General features: G+C 41.5%; 1 protein-coding gene across 9 annotated transcripts in view; it reads left to right on the plus strand.

Annotated features, from left to right (window-relative positions):
• The window catches only part of MYO6 (myosin VI), a 449,562-nt gene that overhangs the window by 248,389 nt on the left and 181,431 nt on the right, over positions 1 to 19,742 (plus strand). For all 9 annotated transcript variants that reach the window (XM_063916839.1, XM_063916841.1, XM_063916842.1 and 6 more), the window contains exons 11-12: positions 1,304 to 1,484; positions 6,960 to 7,104. In XM_063916839.1, the coding sequence (XP_063772909.1) occupies positions 1,304 to 1,484; positions 6,960 to 7,104 (326 nt within the window). The remainder of the gene's footprint in view (positions 1 to 1,303; positions 1,485 to 6,959; positions 7,105 to 19,742) is intronic.

The raw sequence follows: 19,742 nt of genomic DNA on the forward strand, positions 1-19,742 counted from the left end.
TTAGCCAGCAGTTTTGCTGTATAATTTTTTTTTTCTTGTATTATGTTAATTGTTTAATGTTGTGTGAAGGTGCTTGACACTGGTATTCAGCATTTACCGTACTGTCAGCATAGCTAATCCTTTTTACAGTAACAGATTATGTAATATATGTTATGCAAGAATGTGTTTGGAAATGATCACATCCTTCTTTTACTGTTGAAAATGCCCAAATAATACAACTGCTGACTCACTTACTGAGAAGCAGAAATTCTAAGCGTGCTGCTGTTAGGTCAGCTGGTAATCTGATCATTCTGCCTTGTGTACAAACTGCTGCATACAAAAAAAATTTACAATTAACTCTCCAAATTGCTTTTTTGCCTCCTTCATAATATATCAGGAAGATGAGGTATTTTTCATGTACCCTGCAATTATTTTTAGCTTAGTGTTGATGGTGTGTAGAGAAGCGTGGTGTGACTTTGCAGATGCATGACGTATAAGCGGAAGCAAGTTTTGGCTTTGTAAAGTTCTCTCTGTGAGCTTCTAATACTCTATGGTGTCTCTATGCGCATTGCCTAATAAAGCATGCCTAAATTATCTTCCAGGATAGAGTGAGGAACTGCTCTGCATGCATATTTGTTTTATGGGTGAATGAGTACTTAAATATACATGGAACACAAATTAAAATGTCATTAAATCTAAGAACGTCCATATGCCCATAAAGCAAATAAAGCTGATTTTATGCCTTCATGCTTCTACTTACTTTTATTATGAGTCTTATATTACTTTAGTTACTCTATACCATACTTCCTTATTAAGTAGTTGTTTTGTCTAATGGGAATTCATCACTTACACATAGTGGAGACAGTCATTTAGTGGACTGAACCATTCATCAATCAATCAATCCACTAGGATCTTGTCTCAGTGGTTTTAATGAACATTACTTTCGCCATAAAATAACTTTCTCTGCTGTCTAGGTGATGTGTCCACATTTATATTATATTTTTACTTTTGCAGTGTGCTTCTTTGTAACATTATGGGGCAGTTTCAATTAGGAACGAGTCCCGCTGGAATGGCCAGCGGTGGGATTGCATGTTTTTCCCGCCCACTTTCTGCTTCCTACTTGCAGCCTATGAGAGTGCTAGTAGAATCAGACTACCGTAAGTGGTCCATATACACGCAACCTGAGTTGCTGATGGCAGCTCGCATGTAATTGAACCTGCCCCTAAGTGTGTTTAGAATCCTAGCCGTTACATCAATTCAACTATATTCATATATTTGCTTTTGTTTCCTGATCCTGTATATTTACCATAACATTTGTTTGTAGTACCTCAAATATGGCTCCCTAAAGGATCCACTCTTAGATGATCATGGAGATTTCAATCGCATGTGCGGCGCTATGAAGAAGATTGGCTTGGATGACACAGAGAAGCTTGATCTTTTCCGAGTGGTTGCTGGTGTCCTGCACCTAGGAAACATTGATTTTGAAGAAGCTGGAAGCTCCTCTGGTTAGGAGACATTTTATTCTATTATTCTATCACTGTAAATGTCATCTGAAATGAGAAGAATTTGATTTGAATCACTAAGCACAATGTTCTTTTTAAAGTAGGAATAAATTGTACTTTAAATTGCTGTAGAAATTTGTTCTCATAAGTACATGATAGACTAAAAGAGAAATGGATTTTTAAAACTATTTAATCTTTGAGCAAATGAAAGGTGTTATTTGATTACAGGTAAATGGGAAGGCCATCTGCACAGCTGATTTGTAAAGGTCTTTCAGAAACAATGAAATGCAATGTTGTGTGACTGCTGCAATGCAGGTGCACTGCAGAATGTCTCCTTTGGCAAGTTGAGTTGACAGATTGGCCACATTTAGATGGCAGTGTCACAGTACCTTTCAGTATGACCACTGTTAGAAGATTATAACCCTTTCAGTGCAGAGGCTAGTTGAAGTGTTACTATCCTGTCCACATCAGGAAAGGGTTACATGCTCTTTAGTGAGAGGTAAAGATTTATGTATAGTACAGTATATAACCAGAAGCAGCAGCAGCAGCAATAATAATAATAATAATAAGCCTTTTGGTTCAATCCCTTAAATATTTAAAAGTACTGTTTTTATTTTCTTGTTTAGTTTTCTATATGTTTTAAGGTTTTTTTTTTTTTTAGGGGAGGCATTTTTAGAGAAGAACCATGCAGTGATTGTACAGCTGTGAGTTAGTACCGCAGCTTGGCTTGCCCTTGCTCTGTGAGATTGTGGCTTTGGGTGACAAAAGCAAGTTGCATTTGTTGGATGTAATGAGAGCGAAGGGATTTATTTATCATTTTACTCACTGACTCAAAAAAGTTGTGTTTGATGTACTCAGGCAGTAAAATGCCTTCAAATGGAGTTTTTCCTGGAGTCGAATGTGTACCGTGGTGATCATCTGGTGAAAGTTTTAACACTTACTCACTGGGGGATTTAAATGGTTTTAAGAAGAGAAAGTGAGGGCAGCATGAATCTCAGTGAGAATGTGTAATGTTATACAACAGCTCTGCATGGAGAGGAACATTTACTGAGCTTCATTTGTCAAACATTTTATAGACAGATTGCATAGTTCGACACCTTGTAAGTCACAGAGGGACAGTATTTAGTGTATATATTCTTTGTGCGGTGTGCATGCTATTTGTATGCAGATGATTTTTAGAAGTGTATTTTATTACTTTTATTATATTTATTGCAGAACTGATCTGAAGGTTAAGCAAGCTTGCTCTTTTCTGCATTGGTATTTGTAAGCATTGCATCTTTTCATAACTGTTTTAATGATCTGTTGCACCCCTACGTAAGTCAGTTTAATACAGCACATTACTCCACAAAAGGATCGTGGACCTAATTCAGACCTTGCAGAGCAGGTGGGGCAGATGTTAAGTGTGCAGAGAGAGTTAGATTTGGGTGGGGTTGTGTTCAAGCTGAAATCTAAATTGCAGTGTAAAACATAAAGCAGCCAGTATTTACCCTGCACAGAAACAAAATAACCCACCCAAATCTATCTCTCTCTGCACATGATATATCTGCCGCACCTGCAGCGCACATGGTTTGGCCCATTAGAGAGAGATTTTGCTTTTGCAATCAGGTCTGAATTAGGCCCCTAGTGTATACCACAATTTTCATAACTCAATGGTCGGGTAAATGACTTTTCTTTAGTATATTCTGATGTTCTTTATGCAGTAGGTTAATAATTTTGTGCTGTTTTGTCAATTTCGCAACTCTAAAAGAAACCTGGTCCAGGTTATCCATGCTTGGCCACAGGTGACTTAATTAGTACCTCAGTCAATATGATTTAACCATCTTTGCTGAGCCATAGATATACTTAAAACCTGGACCGTTATTGCTCTTGAGGACTGAATTTGGGAACCACGGGTCTAATGGGCCCTACAGACTTGGCGATGTGCCGCCGAGCTGCCCGACCGCCGATACGGCAGATGGGCGACCCGGCGGCGGGGCAGGCAGTGACGGGGGGAGTGAAGTTTCTTCACTCCCCCCGTCACCCGGCTCCGTAGACGTGCAGGCAAATATGGACAATCTCGTCCATATTGGCCTGCATGCCCAGCCGACGGGGCATCAGCGATGAACGAGCGCGGGGCCGCACATCGTTCATCGCTGGTGCCTCCACACTGACAGATATGAACGTTATCTCGTTCATTATTGAACGAGATTGTTATATCTTGCAGTGTTATCGCCCAGTCTGTAGGGCGCATAAGAGAAGTCTCTAATATTGTTTATAAATTTGTAATAAATGTAAAATGTGTTTCTCTATATGAATGGGATGCTTTTAGCATCCTGACTCATATGATCGCCGGTATCCCGACTTGCCGGTGTTTCGTCAAGGATAGCAAAGCCATCCAGGCCTGTTTAAATAGAGAATACTTTTTCATTGTGTGCATTTATCACAAATGTATCACAAATTTATATTTAATATTAGAGACTTCCCTGAAACAATTTTTTTGTGAAATTAGCAAAAGATGTGTATATGAAAAAGCAGCGGGGGTATATTTACTAATGGTCGATTTTTTTCTAAAAAAATTTAACTCAATATTGGGTTTCAGGGGCTAGAGGACACATGTATTAACAGATTATTTTTGATATTTATTTTTACATTTTAGTACATGTGTGTTTTAGCCCCACAAACAGAATGTAGATGAAAATGGACTATTTGTGAGTATACCCCTAGGTTGTTGAGCTATTGCATATGATTGTACTGCTTTTATTTGATGATCTTGCCCACGTCTGTCACTTTTTGTGTTAAGGAAACAGTAGGGATCATTGATCTGTAATGCAGAATGGATAGTCCATGCAAACTGCTGGTATTAATGTGTCCTCCTACATCCAGCCTCAGTACGCCATGCAGCGCGAGATTATTTGAAACGGTATGCAACTAGGATGCATGAGGAGACTCTGTTGATTAATTTGATATCTGACACTTGTGTATTATGCATGACTGAGTTTGTATACGGAGTACAACAGAACTTGTACAGTGCATCCGGAAAGTGTTCAAAGCGCTTCACTTTTTCCACATTTTGTTATGTTTACAGCTTTATTCCGAAATGGAATACATTTTTCCCCTCAAAATTTTAAACACAATGCCCCATAAAGACAACGTGGCAAAAGTGTTTATGAGATTTTTGCAAATTTATTAAAAATACAAAACTAAGAAATCACATGTACATAAGTATTCACAGCCTTTGCTCAATACTTTGGTGATGCACCTTTGGCAGCAATTACAGCCTCAAGTATTTTTGTATATGATGCCACAAGCTTGGCAGACCTATCTTTGGCCAGTTTTGCCCATTCCTCTTTGCAGCACCTCTCAAGCTCCATCAGGTTGGATAGGAAGTGTCGGTGCACAGCCCTTTTCAGATCTCTCCAGAGATGTTCAATCACATTCAAGTCTGGGCTCTGGCTGGGCCACTCAAGGGCATTCACATAGTTGTCCTGAAGCCACTCCTTTGATATCTAGGCTGTGTGCTTAGGGTCGTTGTCCTGCTGAAAGATGAACCGACACCCCAGTCTGAGGTCAAGAGCGCTATGGAGCAGGTTTTCATCCAGGATGTCTCTGTACATTGCGGAATTCATCTTTCCCTCTATCCTGACTAGTCTCCCAGTTCCTGCTGCTGAAACACATCCCCACAGAATGATGCTTCCACCGCCATGCTTCACTGTAGGGATGGTATTGGCCTGGTGATGAGCGGTGCCTGGTTTCCTCCAAACATGACACCTGGCATTCACGCCAAAGAATTCAATCTTTGTCTCATTAGACCAGAGAATTTTGTTTCTCATTGTCTGAGAGTCCTTCAGGTGCATTTTGGCAAACTCCAGGTGGGCTGCCATGTGCTTTTTACTAAGGAGTGGCTTCCGTCTGGCCACTCTACCATACAGGCCTGATTGGTGGATTGCTGCAGAGATGGTTGTCCTTCTGGAAGGTTCTCCTCTCTCCACAGAGGAATGCTGTAGCTCTCACAGAGTGACCATCGGGTTCCTGGTCACCTCCCTGACTAGGGCCCTTCTCCCCCGATCGTTTAGTTTAGATGGCCGGCCAGCTCTAGGAAGAGTTCTGGTGGTTCCGAACTTCTTCCATTTATGGCTGATGGAGGCCACTGTGCTCATTGAGACCTTCAAATCAGCAGATATTATTCTGTACCCTTCCCCAAATTTGTGCCTCGAGACAATCGTGTCTTGGAGGTCTACAGACAATTCCTTTGACTTCATGCTTGGTTTGTGCTCAGCCATGCACTGTCAAGTGTGGGACCTTAGACAGACAGATGTGTGCTTTTCCAAATCATGTCCAATCAACTGAATTTACCACAGGTGGACTCCAATTAAGCTGTAGTAACATCTCAAGGATGATCAGTGGAAACAGGATGTACCTGAGCTCAATTTTAAGCTTCATGGCAAAGGCTATGAATACTTATGTACATGTGATTTCTTAGTTTTATATTTTTATTAAATTTGCAACAATCTAAAAAAAATTTTTTTCACGTCATTATGAGATATTGTGTGTAGAATTTGGATGGGAAAAAAATGTATTTATTCCATTTTGTAATAAGGCTGTAACATAACAAAATGTGGAAAAAGTGAAGCACTGTGAATACTTTCCGGATGCACTGTATATCAAATTAACCTGCACAGTCTCCTTGTGTGTTCTAGTCTCATTGTGTTGCAAATAAGACGCATTTTCTGCATACAAAAGACACCCGTTAGCAGAGCTGCACGTGACCTGAAGTGCCAATAAGGGACTGTTTTTCATGACTGCAGCAAAGATGTATGAGACACATCTGTAACATACTATATTTATAGTTTATCACCTATTCTTGTAATTGTTGTGGGCTTTTTTATTTTGTGTCAGATTTACAGTATATGCCTAACTACAGTGGCATTGCATTTACCATGTCGGTTTCCTGCAGCTTGAACTTGAACATTAGGCCTCAATATGCTGTTGAACCAAGATTTTTTTATAGTTTAAAATATAGATTTCTTGTGTACTTGTGTTCATTACTAAAATAATGCAATCACTGTTGTCTTTTTTGAGAGTACCAAGTTACATCGGTATATCAGTACATTTTCTATATAAATAAAGATCAGAAAATAAAGTCTCTCTAATATATCAACTTTTAGCTGTTGTATTTAAAGTATGTACTTCTTTGTACTTTATACAGTATGTAAATAATATTTGTATATGTTTATGCATGTACTGTCAGTGTTGGACCTGTTTATTCTTATTTCCCCTACTAGAACACTGAAACCATTTAGTGTTTTGTTTTCAAGCTGCTTGCTGCGTTTGTCTTATACAGAGTTTTTGCCAGTGAAAAGATTAAAAGAACAGATTGTGTAGTATGCACCTTTTGGACAAATGGCTATGTGCTAGGATAAATGCCAAACACCGTTAACCAATTTAATACCTGTCTGCAGACCTCAGTTTTGCTGACATATATGTTGTATTGAACACCAGGTGGCTGCGCTCTAAAGAACAAATCTAGTACGTCGTTACAATGCTGTTCTGTGCTGCTGGGTCTGGATGAAGATGATCTGCGTGTCAGTTTAACAACAAGGGTCATGCTTACAACAGCAGGGGGCACCAAAGGCACAGTTATCAAGTAAGATTGCTTTACACATTTTTTTTTTCTACCATGCAAACAATTAAGTGACTGGTGATTATTTCTTTTTAAAAAAAATGACATCTTTCTTGTGAATAAAAGCTTCCTGCTCCTTGAAACTCTTATTTTCTTATCGTGTTGCTTCATAGCAGCTGTCGAAACATGAGAAGTAAGACTTTTAAGTACAATATAAATACCTGCATCAAACCAAACTGTATACAAACTATGTCTGTACCAGTTAACAGTTTCTTCTTTTATACACAGGACCAACTAAGGTCACTGGCGCTGAGGAGGGGGTTGGGGGGGGGGAAAGGTGATGGATACAAATTGCCAGGGTCTTTGATCTTTAGTGGCCAGCGTCATCTTTCCAAATATCACTGGGTAATTGGCACTGGCCGGGGAGGACGGAGCCGCATCCAGTTCCAGTAAGGTAGGAAGCAGGTGCCCTCCCCCGCCCCCTGTGTTAAAATTGTGCCCCCCCCCCACCCCGTAGAGCGCGCTCGCACCCCCGCAATTCTTTTTTTATTATATCAATATTTTTTTAGTAACAGGCATCATTACGCCTTCTTTTTTATGCCATGCCCCCCTTTACCGGGGCCTGGGGTGTCTCTCTATGCCCCTGACTAAGGTAGCACAGGATTTTCTGTATATGGTCTGGTCTTCTCTTGGTTTGGGATAAATGAGAATGTCAGGTATTGACAACAATCTTAGCCAGATTAAAGGGGGGATGCAGGGTATACTATACCCCAGGCCATCCTCTGTCAGCCCCCACCCAGCCAGAGCACACTGCCATCACTAGCTCTCCCTCTTGTGCAGCAGCAGAACCAGGCAGCCAGAATGCAAGCTGAACAGGCAGGCAGAGACACAGGAATATAATGTTTCATGAGCTACTGATGGAGCTTCTTGACCAGAGAAGAGATAAGAGGGGGAGAGAAAGCTGTAAGTGACCCAGTTATCCCAGCTTCTCCTTCTCCCCACCTGTGTGTCTGTGTTCTGTGTAACCGGTTATCTAATGAGAGCATTTGGGTCAAGAGAAATACAGAGTCCTCCTGAGTCCTGTCCCAGTGTGTAAGTAGTGTAGAGGCTGCAGCTATTGTATTTTTGCAAGATTTTATTTTTCGATGTGTATTTTAAGGTGCAGTTGTCTTTGTTCCGCTACAAGAAAACTTTATAAAATAGTTGTCTCTCAATTAGGTGGAGCTTTAAACCGTACCCAAGCATTATTAAACTTTTAGTTTAAATCTTATATACACCATTAGTTTAAGTTGAATATACATGACAATCTAATATACACCCCCACCTTCCCCCAGGCCCTGTCTTAAGTGCCCCAGGCCCCCTCAAGACTTAATCCGGCTCTGACAACAATGCCAGATTTCCATTTAAGCTTTATATTAAGCTAGATCTGGCATTTTTATTGCATGTCCACAGAAAATTTCATATCAATCTATCTTTCCTAAGGCAAGCTCTTATATTTAGTTGTCTGCCAATTAGATATAGGGGGCTATCTTGTTACCCCAATGCCAGTGCTTATCCCCCCAATGCCAGCACTTATTGGGGATTTGTCACACAAAGCATAATCCGTAATTATCCAGCTTTCCCTGGACCTATGTAAACGGGTGTTTTTTGTGTGAGCTAACTGGATAGGGGTGATTAAAAAAAAAAAGTGAAAATCACATCTTTCCCGGCCGCGGCACTATCCCAGGTAATTGGATACCCCCCTAGTGTTTTTTATTTTTAACTATATTTACATTTTTAGATATTCATATGTATTAATCATTGCATTTTTTTCGATCCTTCTCGAGAATGTAGTTTTTGTGGAATCTGTTTCTCTTGTTATGAAGTGCTTTAGCTAAAGATCATGAGACAAGTTGTAGTCATGTTTGTATTGGGCAGCTAAAGCAATTAGAGGATGTTCTAAAGTATGTGCTGAAATAGGTAATATATATTGCTGTGTGTGATGTGAAATATATATCTTGGGAATTCTTAGCAGCACTTGATTTAAACTTGCTTGAAGTAATCATTTGCTTATTCGTCTTTGGGAGGTGGCATTATTTTTAAAGTATCACTTGGCTCACCCTGCTGAGTAGATGTGTCATACCTTGAAAAGAGATAAAGTGGGGGGTGATGAGCTTCTGTCATTTTACAGTCTGTATTTGAGCTGATTGGTTAGTATTTTATTTCTCCTTACTTTATCACTCTCCAGGGTTTGATACCACCCCCCCCCCAAATAAATAAATAAATAAACAAATCACATTTTCTTTTTTTTATCCTTTATAAATCAGATTAAAAAAAATATTCCTTATTTTTCAGCAGTGATTATTGTATACAGGGAGGTCATAAAGTAACATTGTTTGTATAAGTAGATAGTATTATAGAGATTTACTAATATAATGTGCTAATTAAATGGAGGGTACTTTATCCATTAGCAAATCACAAGTGGGGACTCCTCCCTTTTACAGATTACACTTACCCAATCATGGTTAGTGACTTCCTCCTTTAGTTTAGGCACTCCAGACTTTTGCCTCTCCTACAACAGCTTCTCCTGCCCTGGGTGCTGGATGGTCATTGTAGCAGCAGCCTCTAACTCGCCCTTCTTACTCGCCAGGGAAGTGCATGATCTCTCTCCCTGCTCCTCAGCTCTGAGACAACTCCTCCTTTCAGTCACATACTGGTCATAGGATTTAACTATTACCAACTGCAACAGCTTGACCATGCCTCCCTGGTCAGTGGTGGAACTAGCGAGCGGTGGGCCCAGGTGCTACAAAATGCTTTGCCCCCCCTCCCCCCTCATCCCATCCTAGTCCACCCCCTCACCCTTGGAGAGGATCTGGTGAGGGGGACCTGCTCAGGGCCAGAGAAATGGATACCTAGCAACAGTGCCGTAACTAGACATTTTAGCAGTGTGTGCAAGAAACGGCATCGGAGTCCCACCCCTGCATGCAAAACAGGGGCAGTGCGCGCCGTAGGCGTGTGCAAAAATACATAGGGGCATGGCTTTGCAGGGAAGGGTGTGGCCACAAAATAATACCTATTCATAAATTGGTGCACAATAGTCTCCATTATTCAAATTACGCCGCACAGTAGCACCACTACACCAGGTAGAGACCCTTTTACACCTTACAGCGGACAGATTCCCCTTTTTACACCTTACGGCGGACAGATTCCCCTTTTTACACCTTACGGCGGACAGATTCCCCTTTTTACACATTACGGCTGACAGCGTCCCCTTTTTACACATTACGGCTGACAGCGTCCCCTTTTTACACATTAAGGCAGACAGCGTCCCCTTTTTACACATTAAGGCAGACAGCGTCCCCCTTTTTACACATTAAGGCAGACAGCGTCCCCCTTTTTACACATTAAGGCAGACAGCGTCCCCCTTTTTACACATTAAGGCAGACAGCGTCCCCCTTTTTACACATTAAGGCAGACAGCGTCCCCCTTTTTACACATTAAGGCAGACAGCGTCCCCCTTTTTACACATTAAGGCAGACAGCGTCCCCCTTTTTACACATTAAGGCAGACAGCGTCCCCCTTTTTACACATAACGGCAGACAGCATGCCCTTGTTACACAGCGGCAGACAGCATGCACTTTTTACACATAACGGCAGACAGCATGCCCTTTTTACACACAGCGGCAGACAGTCCCCCTTTTTGCACATTAAGAAGAAAGAAAGAAAGAATTATACTTACTCTCTTCGCTGGCTCAGGCTCCTCGGTGCAACTTTTCCAGAGACCCCGGGTAGGAGAGGAGGAGGGAGGTGGAGGAGGGAGCCGCAGCAGCGCAGTGTTATTGGTGGAGGCGCTGCTGCTGCTGTCCCTCTCCTTCACCATAGGCTGTTCTCCGCCGCTGTGAATGCTGGGATGCGCTTCACAGCGGCGGAAGACAGCCTATAGTGAAGCAGATGGACAGCAGCATCAGCGCCTCCACCATTAACAAAGCGCTGCTGCGGCTCCCTCCTTCACCTCCCTCCTCCTCCTCCTCCCCCCGTGTCCGCTGCGCTCCTCTCCTCTCCGGGCGTCTGTGTGCTGCGGGCAGCGGTTGCCCGCAGCACACAGCGGCATGTAATGAGTCAGTTTGACTCATTACATGCTTTGGGCCCCTGGACAGTGGCGGGCCCCAGTGCAACGCACTGGTTGCACTGGCGGTAGTTCAGCCTCTGTCCCTGGTGATTCTCGTTTTCCCATGTCACAAATGGACCCAACCACACACCCACTCCAAAGGAGGTATTACAGGACAAACAAAAGCAACTAAGTTGACTTTTACCCTTCCAGAAGCTAGGTAAAGTCTTAGAAAAAAAATGTTTTAAACCTTCCACAAACATAAGCTAAATGTAAAGGAAACCACAAATATGTGGTAGGATGTAATACAGTCTGGGATCGCTGGAGGTGCAGGTTGCTGGCCAATTTCGGACATTTTTTTAAAGGGACAATCACTTACAAGGCATGGTTTTGCCTTGTAAGAGATTGTCCCTTTAAAAACAGTCAGAGATCGGCCGGCTGCGAGCACCTCCGGCGATCTCAGACTGCATAACATCCTACCAATAGTGTTCACTAACTAAGGTTGTTATTATTATGCAGTCAGTTATTACTTTTTAAAAACTGATTATTATTATATTTGCGCTTGCTTAATATAGGAGTTCAGAAAGTGTCTCCGCAGTGAGCACTGTCTCTGATTGCAGATGAAGTACGTAACAATTTCTGTTTTTTTTCTGTATTTCATGTAAATAAAGTGTTTAAAAACAATGATATTGTCATATTACTTGGCACACATTCTCTGCAGGGAGACTTGCTTAGCACATAGTTACTGCGGAGGGACTTTTTGAACTCTCTGGATAAAGATTTAAACGCCTGGGAGAGGATCTGATCAGGTATCAATGAAATTCCATAGGTGGATAGTAGCTTACCCCTTTGTTGGTCAGTGCTAGCCTTGTTTGTGATTGTGTTTGTTCTTATTTGTGAAGTGCTGCAGGGTATGCAGTGTTTATTGGCACTACAAGAATGGCTGCTGATAAAAATAAAAGCAGATACAGATGGGTGATGGAAAGACCAGATTGAGGCAAATTTCGCTATTAAAGGCAGGTAGATATAGAAAGATTGGATAGGAGTTAATCTAGGGCAAGAAGAAGTTGCATTCTAGCAATACGTGTTTCAAAGGAGAGGTGATGAAACTGTCAGATGTAAAGTGTAAAGGAGTTGGCTTAAATTTAGGGATAGCACTAAGCCATAGGGCTTTTGAAAATCCGTTAGTAATTGTGGGGAGGTGGCAGCTGCGAAAAGGAGGGAAAATATTAAGCTCCATTTTGAGCATTTTGAGACCTGTATAGAAGAAGATGGTAATTGGTTGTGTTGAAAGTAGTAGTCAAGGATTGTTCGGCCTTTTATCTCCTTGACAAATTCCAGGCACACAGCATAACCACCTCTACTTTTCAATAACACCAATCAGATGTGATGATCTGAAACATGGAGTTTATTATACAATAGAGGAAATTGGTAAAACTGTAAAAGTAAATAAAGGAATACAATTACAATGTGCAAAGATAGGATACAATGCAAACCTAACATGCAAGATGCAGAAACATGAACAAACTACTGTATGCAAACAACGTGAAATTACATATGCAAACTATTGACTGCAGTGTAAAACAATACAGATAGCTTACATAACTGTCAGTAGATGGCAGGTTTGGGGTCAAAATATCACCATCAGATGCTATGCTTAGCACATGTGTATTCATGTCTGGCTGGGACCATGAGGGAAGTGAAAATGGATGCTCCCAGTTTCTTGCACCCAAAATGCATTGCCAGGCTTACTGAGGTGGCCCATGAGGTTCACATTTGACCTACCTCTGTGCTGACCACAAGAAGGGGCTTATAACATAAATGAATGTAAACACAAATATAATGATAGAACAAACATATGCTGAAAGTATGACATGTAAGACATATGCTGAAGGCATGACAAGGACGCTGAGTATGTAGAAACAACCTTTACACTAAACCGTAAATAGATTGTTAATTACTTTTGTCAATGCAGTGGAATGTTTGGGGATGGAAGCCTGTTTTGCAGGGAGTTGAGGTGATGAAGCAAGATAGGTGGCTGTGCACAAGCTACTCAAATAGTTTGCATCCACAGGGGAACAGACAAATAAAGTGTAGGTGTTATTCGGAGAGTGAGGAGGAGTCAAGATATGGTTTCTTTTGGACTAATGAGAAGAGCAGATGGTAAAACAGGGCTTGACAAATACCGGTTGCCATGGTGACTAAGAATTCAGTCCAGGTGACTAGATTTTGTTGTGGCTTACCGTGTAGTTTGGCTCCGATTGGCTGAGTCTAGACCTGTGAGTGAAGACAGGGAGGTTTCCATACTGCATGTAGTGATAGGTAGTCAAGCTGATTAAGGACCCACCTCGGCTTCTGTATTGGAGCAGGAAGTATGAGTGCACACTTTCTGTTTTGCCTGTGTTTTTTTTTACTTCAAATCTTCCATCACAGAGCTCAGCTCATTTACACCAAACACGGTCTCAGTACCATGGTTGCCTGATCCAGGCTGTTACTGAAGAGGCTGCAAGAGTAGGACATCCTGTTTCTTATTCTTACCAATCACGATGCAAGGCTGTCACTGTCTACAGCCGGAGAGCTACCAGTAGATACATAGGTTAATTGTGAGTGAGAGAGGACTGACCAGTGGGTCTTGGGACCTAACCCTACTTGGCTGGTTCGCTGGTGCTGTTGGTTTACACTCGGCGTGTGGTATGACTAAAGAGGTCCTGGGATGGCACAGGATGCTGTTAAATAGGGATGTTAGGTGAATTAGCAATCCACTGTCAAAACTGTTAAAATGATAGTGGACTTCAGGAAGAAGTTAGCTAGTGCACCTCCGCTAACGATTGCTATCAGTGTGGTATCACTAATGGACGCCTTCAAGTTCCTATGGACAACAATCTCCCGGGGCCTTAAATGGGGGTCCAACGCTGATGCCACTGTTGGGAAAGCGTAGCAGAGGTTGTTCTTCCTCAGGCAACTAGGGAAGTTCAACATCCCACAGAAGCTTCTGCTCCTCTTCTACTCTGCGATTGTGGAGTCGGTACTGTGCTCCTCGATACTGATATGGTACTGCTCCGCCAGCGCGAGGGACAGATGCAAGTACCAAAAGGTGGTCAGAACCACAGAGAAGTTCATCGGGCCAACCTTCCCTCAGTCCAGGACCTGTACCTGTCCAGAGCTAAAAAGCAGCCAACGTAGATAGTAAAGGACCAGCTACACCCCAGCCACATCATGTTTAACTTGCTTCCTTCAGGCAGGCGTTACAGGGCTGTTTCCGCCAGGTCCACCAGAAGCCTCAAATGTTTCTTTCCCCAAGCGGTCCGCCTGCTGAACTCCTGCATATTGACGGAGTACATGTAACTCACTTGTGTCCCTACGGTATTCCTATCTGTATGACTTCACCTGGTATTTAGGAGCTGATTGGCTAGTACTTTATCTCCATCCACTGTATCTCCATTCAAGGCTTAGTAAATAGACCCCTACATTTCATAGCCATCGCCATTACCATTGTGCAATTCACCTGCCCAGTATTATGTGCAAAAGATCCCTCTGAAAACAGCAAACTTTGCCTATGTGATAGCCCCATTTCAACCCAGTTATGTCCCTTCCAGCACAAATGGAGATATTTGGATTGCATGGATATCACACCTGGGGCTTTATTTCCAAAGTGGGGGACTTTGTAAGCTTGTACTTCCTTCAGTCAGTGTATTGCCCTGGTTCTAGAGCATGCCCAAAGCAAAAAAACCACAAAATGTGTTCCAGAAATGTGCTTGTGTTAAAATGGTATCCAGTCTCTAGGTCGACATGCAATTAGGTCGATCACTATTGGTCGACATGCATTCAGTCGACATGACAAAAGGTCAACATGAGTTTTTCACAATTTTTTTACAATTTTTTACTTTTTCATATTTTATGATCCACGTGGACTACAATTGGGAACTGTAACCTGTGCCGAGCTCAGCGAGGCACCTTACCTGAAGCTTGGCGAGCAAACACGGTGCACTAATTGGGGTTCCCGGTCACTCTATGAAGAAAAACTAATGTCGACCTTTTGTCATGTTGACCTAGTGCTTGTGTCAACCTATTTCAGGTGTTCACAAATGGTGGTCGACCTAAGTCTGGTCAATCCTATGTTGCACACTGTTTAAAATATGCAAACTGCTATAACTCATGTTAGAGCCTTTGGACCACTGGACTAATAATTATCTTGCTTCGGAAAACATGGATACACGCATAGCAGATTTAAACTTGCTGTCTAACTAATTAACTTGCTTTTCAGTGGGTTTCCCTTTTGTGCCTGTGGGAGCAAATACTGTAGTTGTTCATGTTGGAAGTTAATTAGTAGTTGTGCTCTTCCCTTCAGGTTTCCCTCATCTTTGCTACCCAGAGAATATTGATAATATGAATTGCAAATCTAAGTAAATTCTTCAGATTTCAAAGCTTCATTGACTTTCATCAGCAATTTCGTGCAATGTCATCCGTTGCCTCACAGATTTTAATGTGGACAGTTTGAAGTGTAGCAATGAGGCAGTACTATTTCAAACTTGTGTTTTTCACGCCTCTTCTAAAACATTAGATTAGAACATACAAAATATCAAAGGACAGTTAGTAACTGCATTTAACTATTCTCTTTAATCACTGTATGTTTTATGTCAAAGAAAGTTGGAGTACACAAAGTATTTAATTTTGGAACTACTTGCAGACCAAAATCACCATGCACGTTACTAATTTATCTTTAAATGGTTGTATTTACAGTGACACTAGCAAAAGAAACTTCAGTGATTGAGTTTCACTTTTGTTTTGGCTTATCTATAATACACAAGCTGGAACTCTTGAATTAATGAAAATATGTTAAAATACAAGTTCTTTTGTTGTTGAGTGAAGGACAAACGTTTGTAATCTTCTGAGTGTCTGTGTCCTCAATAAATGCAAAATTAAATGCACCGCTAAGAAAACATTTAAACATAATTACAAATAAATCAAAGAGAATACATTGCTGCATAGTTCCATGATAATAAATATTAAGATTAACAAATTTATTGAATATAATTTACAGCATTAAGGCGCTGTGTATCAAATTGATTTTATGGTAGACTCTATGAAAAGAAAGCAGAGGTTTTCTGCATCGTTTTAGGACCCCCCACACGTATGATCAGGGGATGCATCAGAGGGGATGTGGTCAGGATGCCGACGAGATATCGTGGTTCTACAGCAGAGCTGTCCGCATAGGTTTCTTTGCCCTGAAAGCTAACACTATGCTTAGGATAACTCTCTAGTTACCACTTGGGCGTACACAGCACATTGGCGGCACATAGGTATTACCTCTGCTACGTTGGAACCAGAAAGTAATGACTTTGGGCCTAATTCAGACTCAGTTGCTGGTACAACAGCGACAGCAGCCTGAAGCCCTTTCTGGAGTGCGCATGCACGCACTAGGACCTAGTGAGATGACCCAGTAAGACTTTGCGGGAGGGGGCGTGCAGATGGCGTTAGAACACCGTTGGTGGGGTGCAGTCCGGACAACGCAGGCGTGTCTGGACCGTTGCGGGGGCGGGCTGTGGCAGCTGCGTGACGTTACTTGCAGCCGCTGCGACCCAAAACGCGGCAGGTAGCTGCCTGCCAGCGCAGCTAGCTGCCTGCCAGTGCAGCTAGGCTGCGAAGGGAGAGAGCTACTTGGCAGGTGCGAGAGCAAGCGATCCCCATGGCTTGTTAACGACCCTCGGTCTCAGCCGCTCATGCTGCTAAATTTGGGCTCATCGTCCAAAGCAGCATGCTCCAGCCGGCCGCAGAATGATGTCACTGTGCAATGTCGCTAGCTGTCCGGCGTCCCGGCCTGGGAGAGGTACACACTAGGGGAATGTTGCTACATTGTGCAATGCTTTCTGCCAGTGACAGAATTACCAGTGTGGAGTACTCATTCGTACGGTACATGTATTGTGACTCATGCACATTTCCAACAGGTTTGATTTTTCCGATGCTCCAACCCAGGCTTCAGGAGAGCAGTAGATTGCTGCAAATAATTGTTGATGTATGGGCCACATAAGGCGCGAACAGTGACTTCTCTGAGGGTTTAGACTTGACTGAGCCAGGTGCTCTGGATGGTTTTTCCTCTGGGTAAAGATTGTGCTGGGACTTTCTGTCTTCCAATCAGTTACTGTCTAGTTTGACTACATCTACCAGCTTACTCCTTTGTGATTTCCTGTTTTTTTAGCATTACTGCCACGTAGGACTGCATCTCCCAACATGCTTCTTTGGGATTTCCTGTTTTGCTGTCCCTGTGAAATGAACATGCCCCTAGTCATGTTTCAATGCAGTTTTAAAATGGAACCGGTGTTAGAGGAGGGGTGTGTCATTCTTTCCAAATCCTGTGTTGCTGGAAGCTTCTGGAAGTGTGTGTTTAGCAGCGTCAGAGAAGTGAGAGGCAGCAGGTATTCTGAAGGCACTGAGAGGTCTGCTGGCATATCCCTGAAAGCTGCAGATGACAGGTATAGTTGCTGGGACCCCACCATGTTGGTTAAGCGTAGTGGCCGTGCGGCCTGGACCCTGAAGAGTTTGCTGGAGTTGTTTACCTGAGATCCTGGTAGGAACTGTATTAAACTGGGGTAACTGCTTCTCATGAGGTTTGTGGTCTCTGTTGTGGAGACTGGTCTTCAATCTATAATTATGAAATGCCCTTTGATGACTGTGTGATGTTACCTAGGCGGCAGGTGGTGTTTTTACATTTTCTTTCAATAAATATGTAATCATAGTGCACCTTCTCCTTATCTGTGTGAGCTCTGTGTTTAAGGGGGTCTGGGAATAAAGGTGGGCTTTATATCCTATATCTAGTACCTTCACAAATTCCTATAGCTAAATACACCAATTCACTATAGGAATTTAGTTATGTACAGTATATCACAAAGGCACATCATGTGTGCAATGTAATTTTATTCTCTCAAATTTGGAAGATATTTGCATAGTTTGTTTTAATGAGCAAGTCATGTTTTTTTTTAAAGCGGTTTTGTTTATTCATATAACACTTTCTGTTACTGCCGTTATATATTTCTTTCATTATATTTGAAAGGCTTATTCACTGATACAGTGCAAGTACTTGCTTGACATTGGTACCTTATACTATGTAAAAGGACAGTCAGAGAATAAACATAAATCTTAAGGATTAGCCATGCTGATCTGTGATTATCAGGAGACACTGTCATGGTACACTACCCACTCTCTACTTATAAGGTTTCTGTCACTCCTGGTTGTCACATAATAAATCAAGAAATACTTACAGGAAAATATGGTCACACACACTACTGTAATTGTACGGGAGATTTTTTATTTTTGGCATCCATAGTGATTACAGTCAAAATTGTTTTATAACCTTATTTTGAAATGCATTAATGTGTTGCTATCCTATATTCCTTCATTAGCCTTAACACTTAATATTCATATTTTCTGCATAATCAGCTTGACAGCGTGACTGCTTATCACTGATTAATGTGTCTTGCATTTTCCTTTACATCATATAACAGATCAATCCTTAAAAAATAGTAGTGCAATATTATTATTTTTCCCACAGTATTGCACATATTGCAGCTAATTCCTTGCTAAAATCCATCGCTGGGAAAGGTTACTGAATTAAAAAGCCTTTTTCCCGTGTTTAAAAATCGGGATTCAGGCATGGAAACCCACGGATTCCATCTAAATTGCGCAATCAATGGGTTTTTCCTGCGCGCGAACCCCCAATTTACGGAGTCTCGAGGCTCTGTCTAGCATCGGCATTCACACGCAGGGTAATCTGCACTGATTGGCTTGCTTTGGGGCGGAAGTTAGCCGCTAATTGAACACCCCCCTAAGATATGAAATGCCAATCATTATTTTATTAATACTAAAAAGTGTAACCAAAGATATATTTCATTGTATAAAAGACACTACTTTTCAGCCTTTCCTAGGAGTACTCATAAAATTCTAATGACATTCAGATTAAATTTAATCTAATTATAATCCGTTTGGACAAAATTTAGAGATTGAGTGATAATGTGACTATGTAATATTGATTTGCACAGATAAGAAAATGAATGATCCTTGCTTTTTGATTAAGGCTAAGTTATTGCTAATTTGCATATTCAAGGTAATACATCTGCATGCGTAAATGTGATTTGATTAATTATATATTTCACAAGTGTAGTAGAATACTTTTTCCTTTTAACATAAATAGTTTTATAAAGTAGGGTGAATCTTCTGCTTTTACAATGATTTTTTTTTTTAAATCTTATATGCAATGTGTTCTGCTCTGTTTTGTCACAGCAGCTGCATTTGCTGTCTGCTTACACAAGAAACCATGACTGTTATATACTCTGTAGTCTTTACTTACCTGACAAAAATCAGTACTGTAAAAGGTTTTAAAAATATATAGAATTAACACTTTATTTCCCAACCTTGATTTATAAATTGGGAGCAGATATGGTTTGATTCATGAAGAATAGAATGTTCTTTGCTGTGCATTCCTATATTGAAACTGTGAGTAGTTACAAAAAGATATGGGTTTTTAGACTTGAGCAAGTGGAAAGCAACTGTTAGCTAACTTTACCTTTCTATGCTTTTGAGA

Source organism: Pseudophryne corroboree, chromosome 4, assembly GCF_028390025.1.
Source record: "Pseudophryne corroboree isolate aPseCor3 chromosome 4, aPseCor3.hap2, whole genome shotgun sequence".
NCBI classification, from domain to species: Eukaryota; Metazoa; Chordata; class Amphibia; order Anura; family Myobatrachidae; genus Pseudophryne; species Pseudophryne corroboree.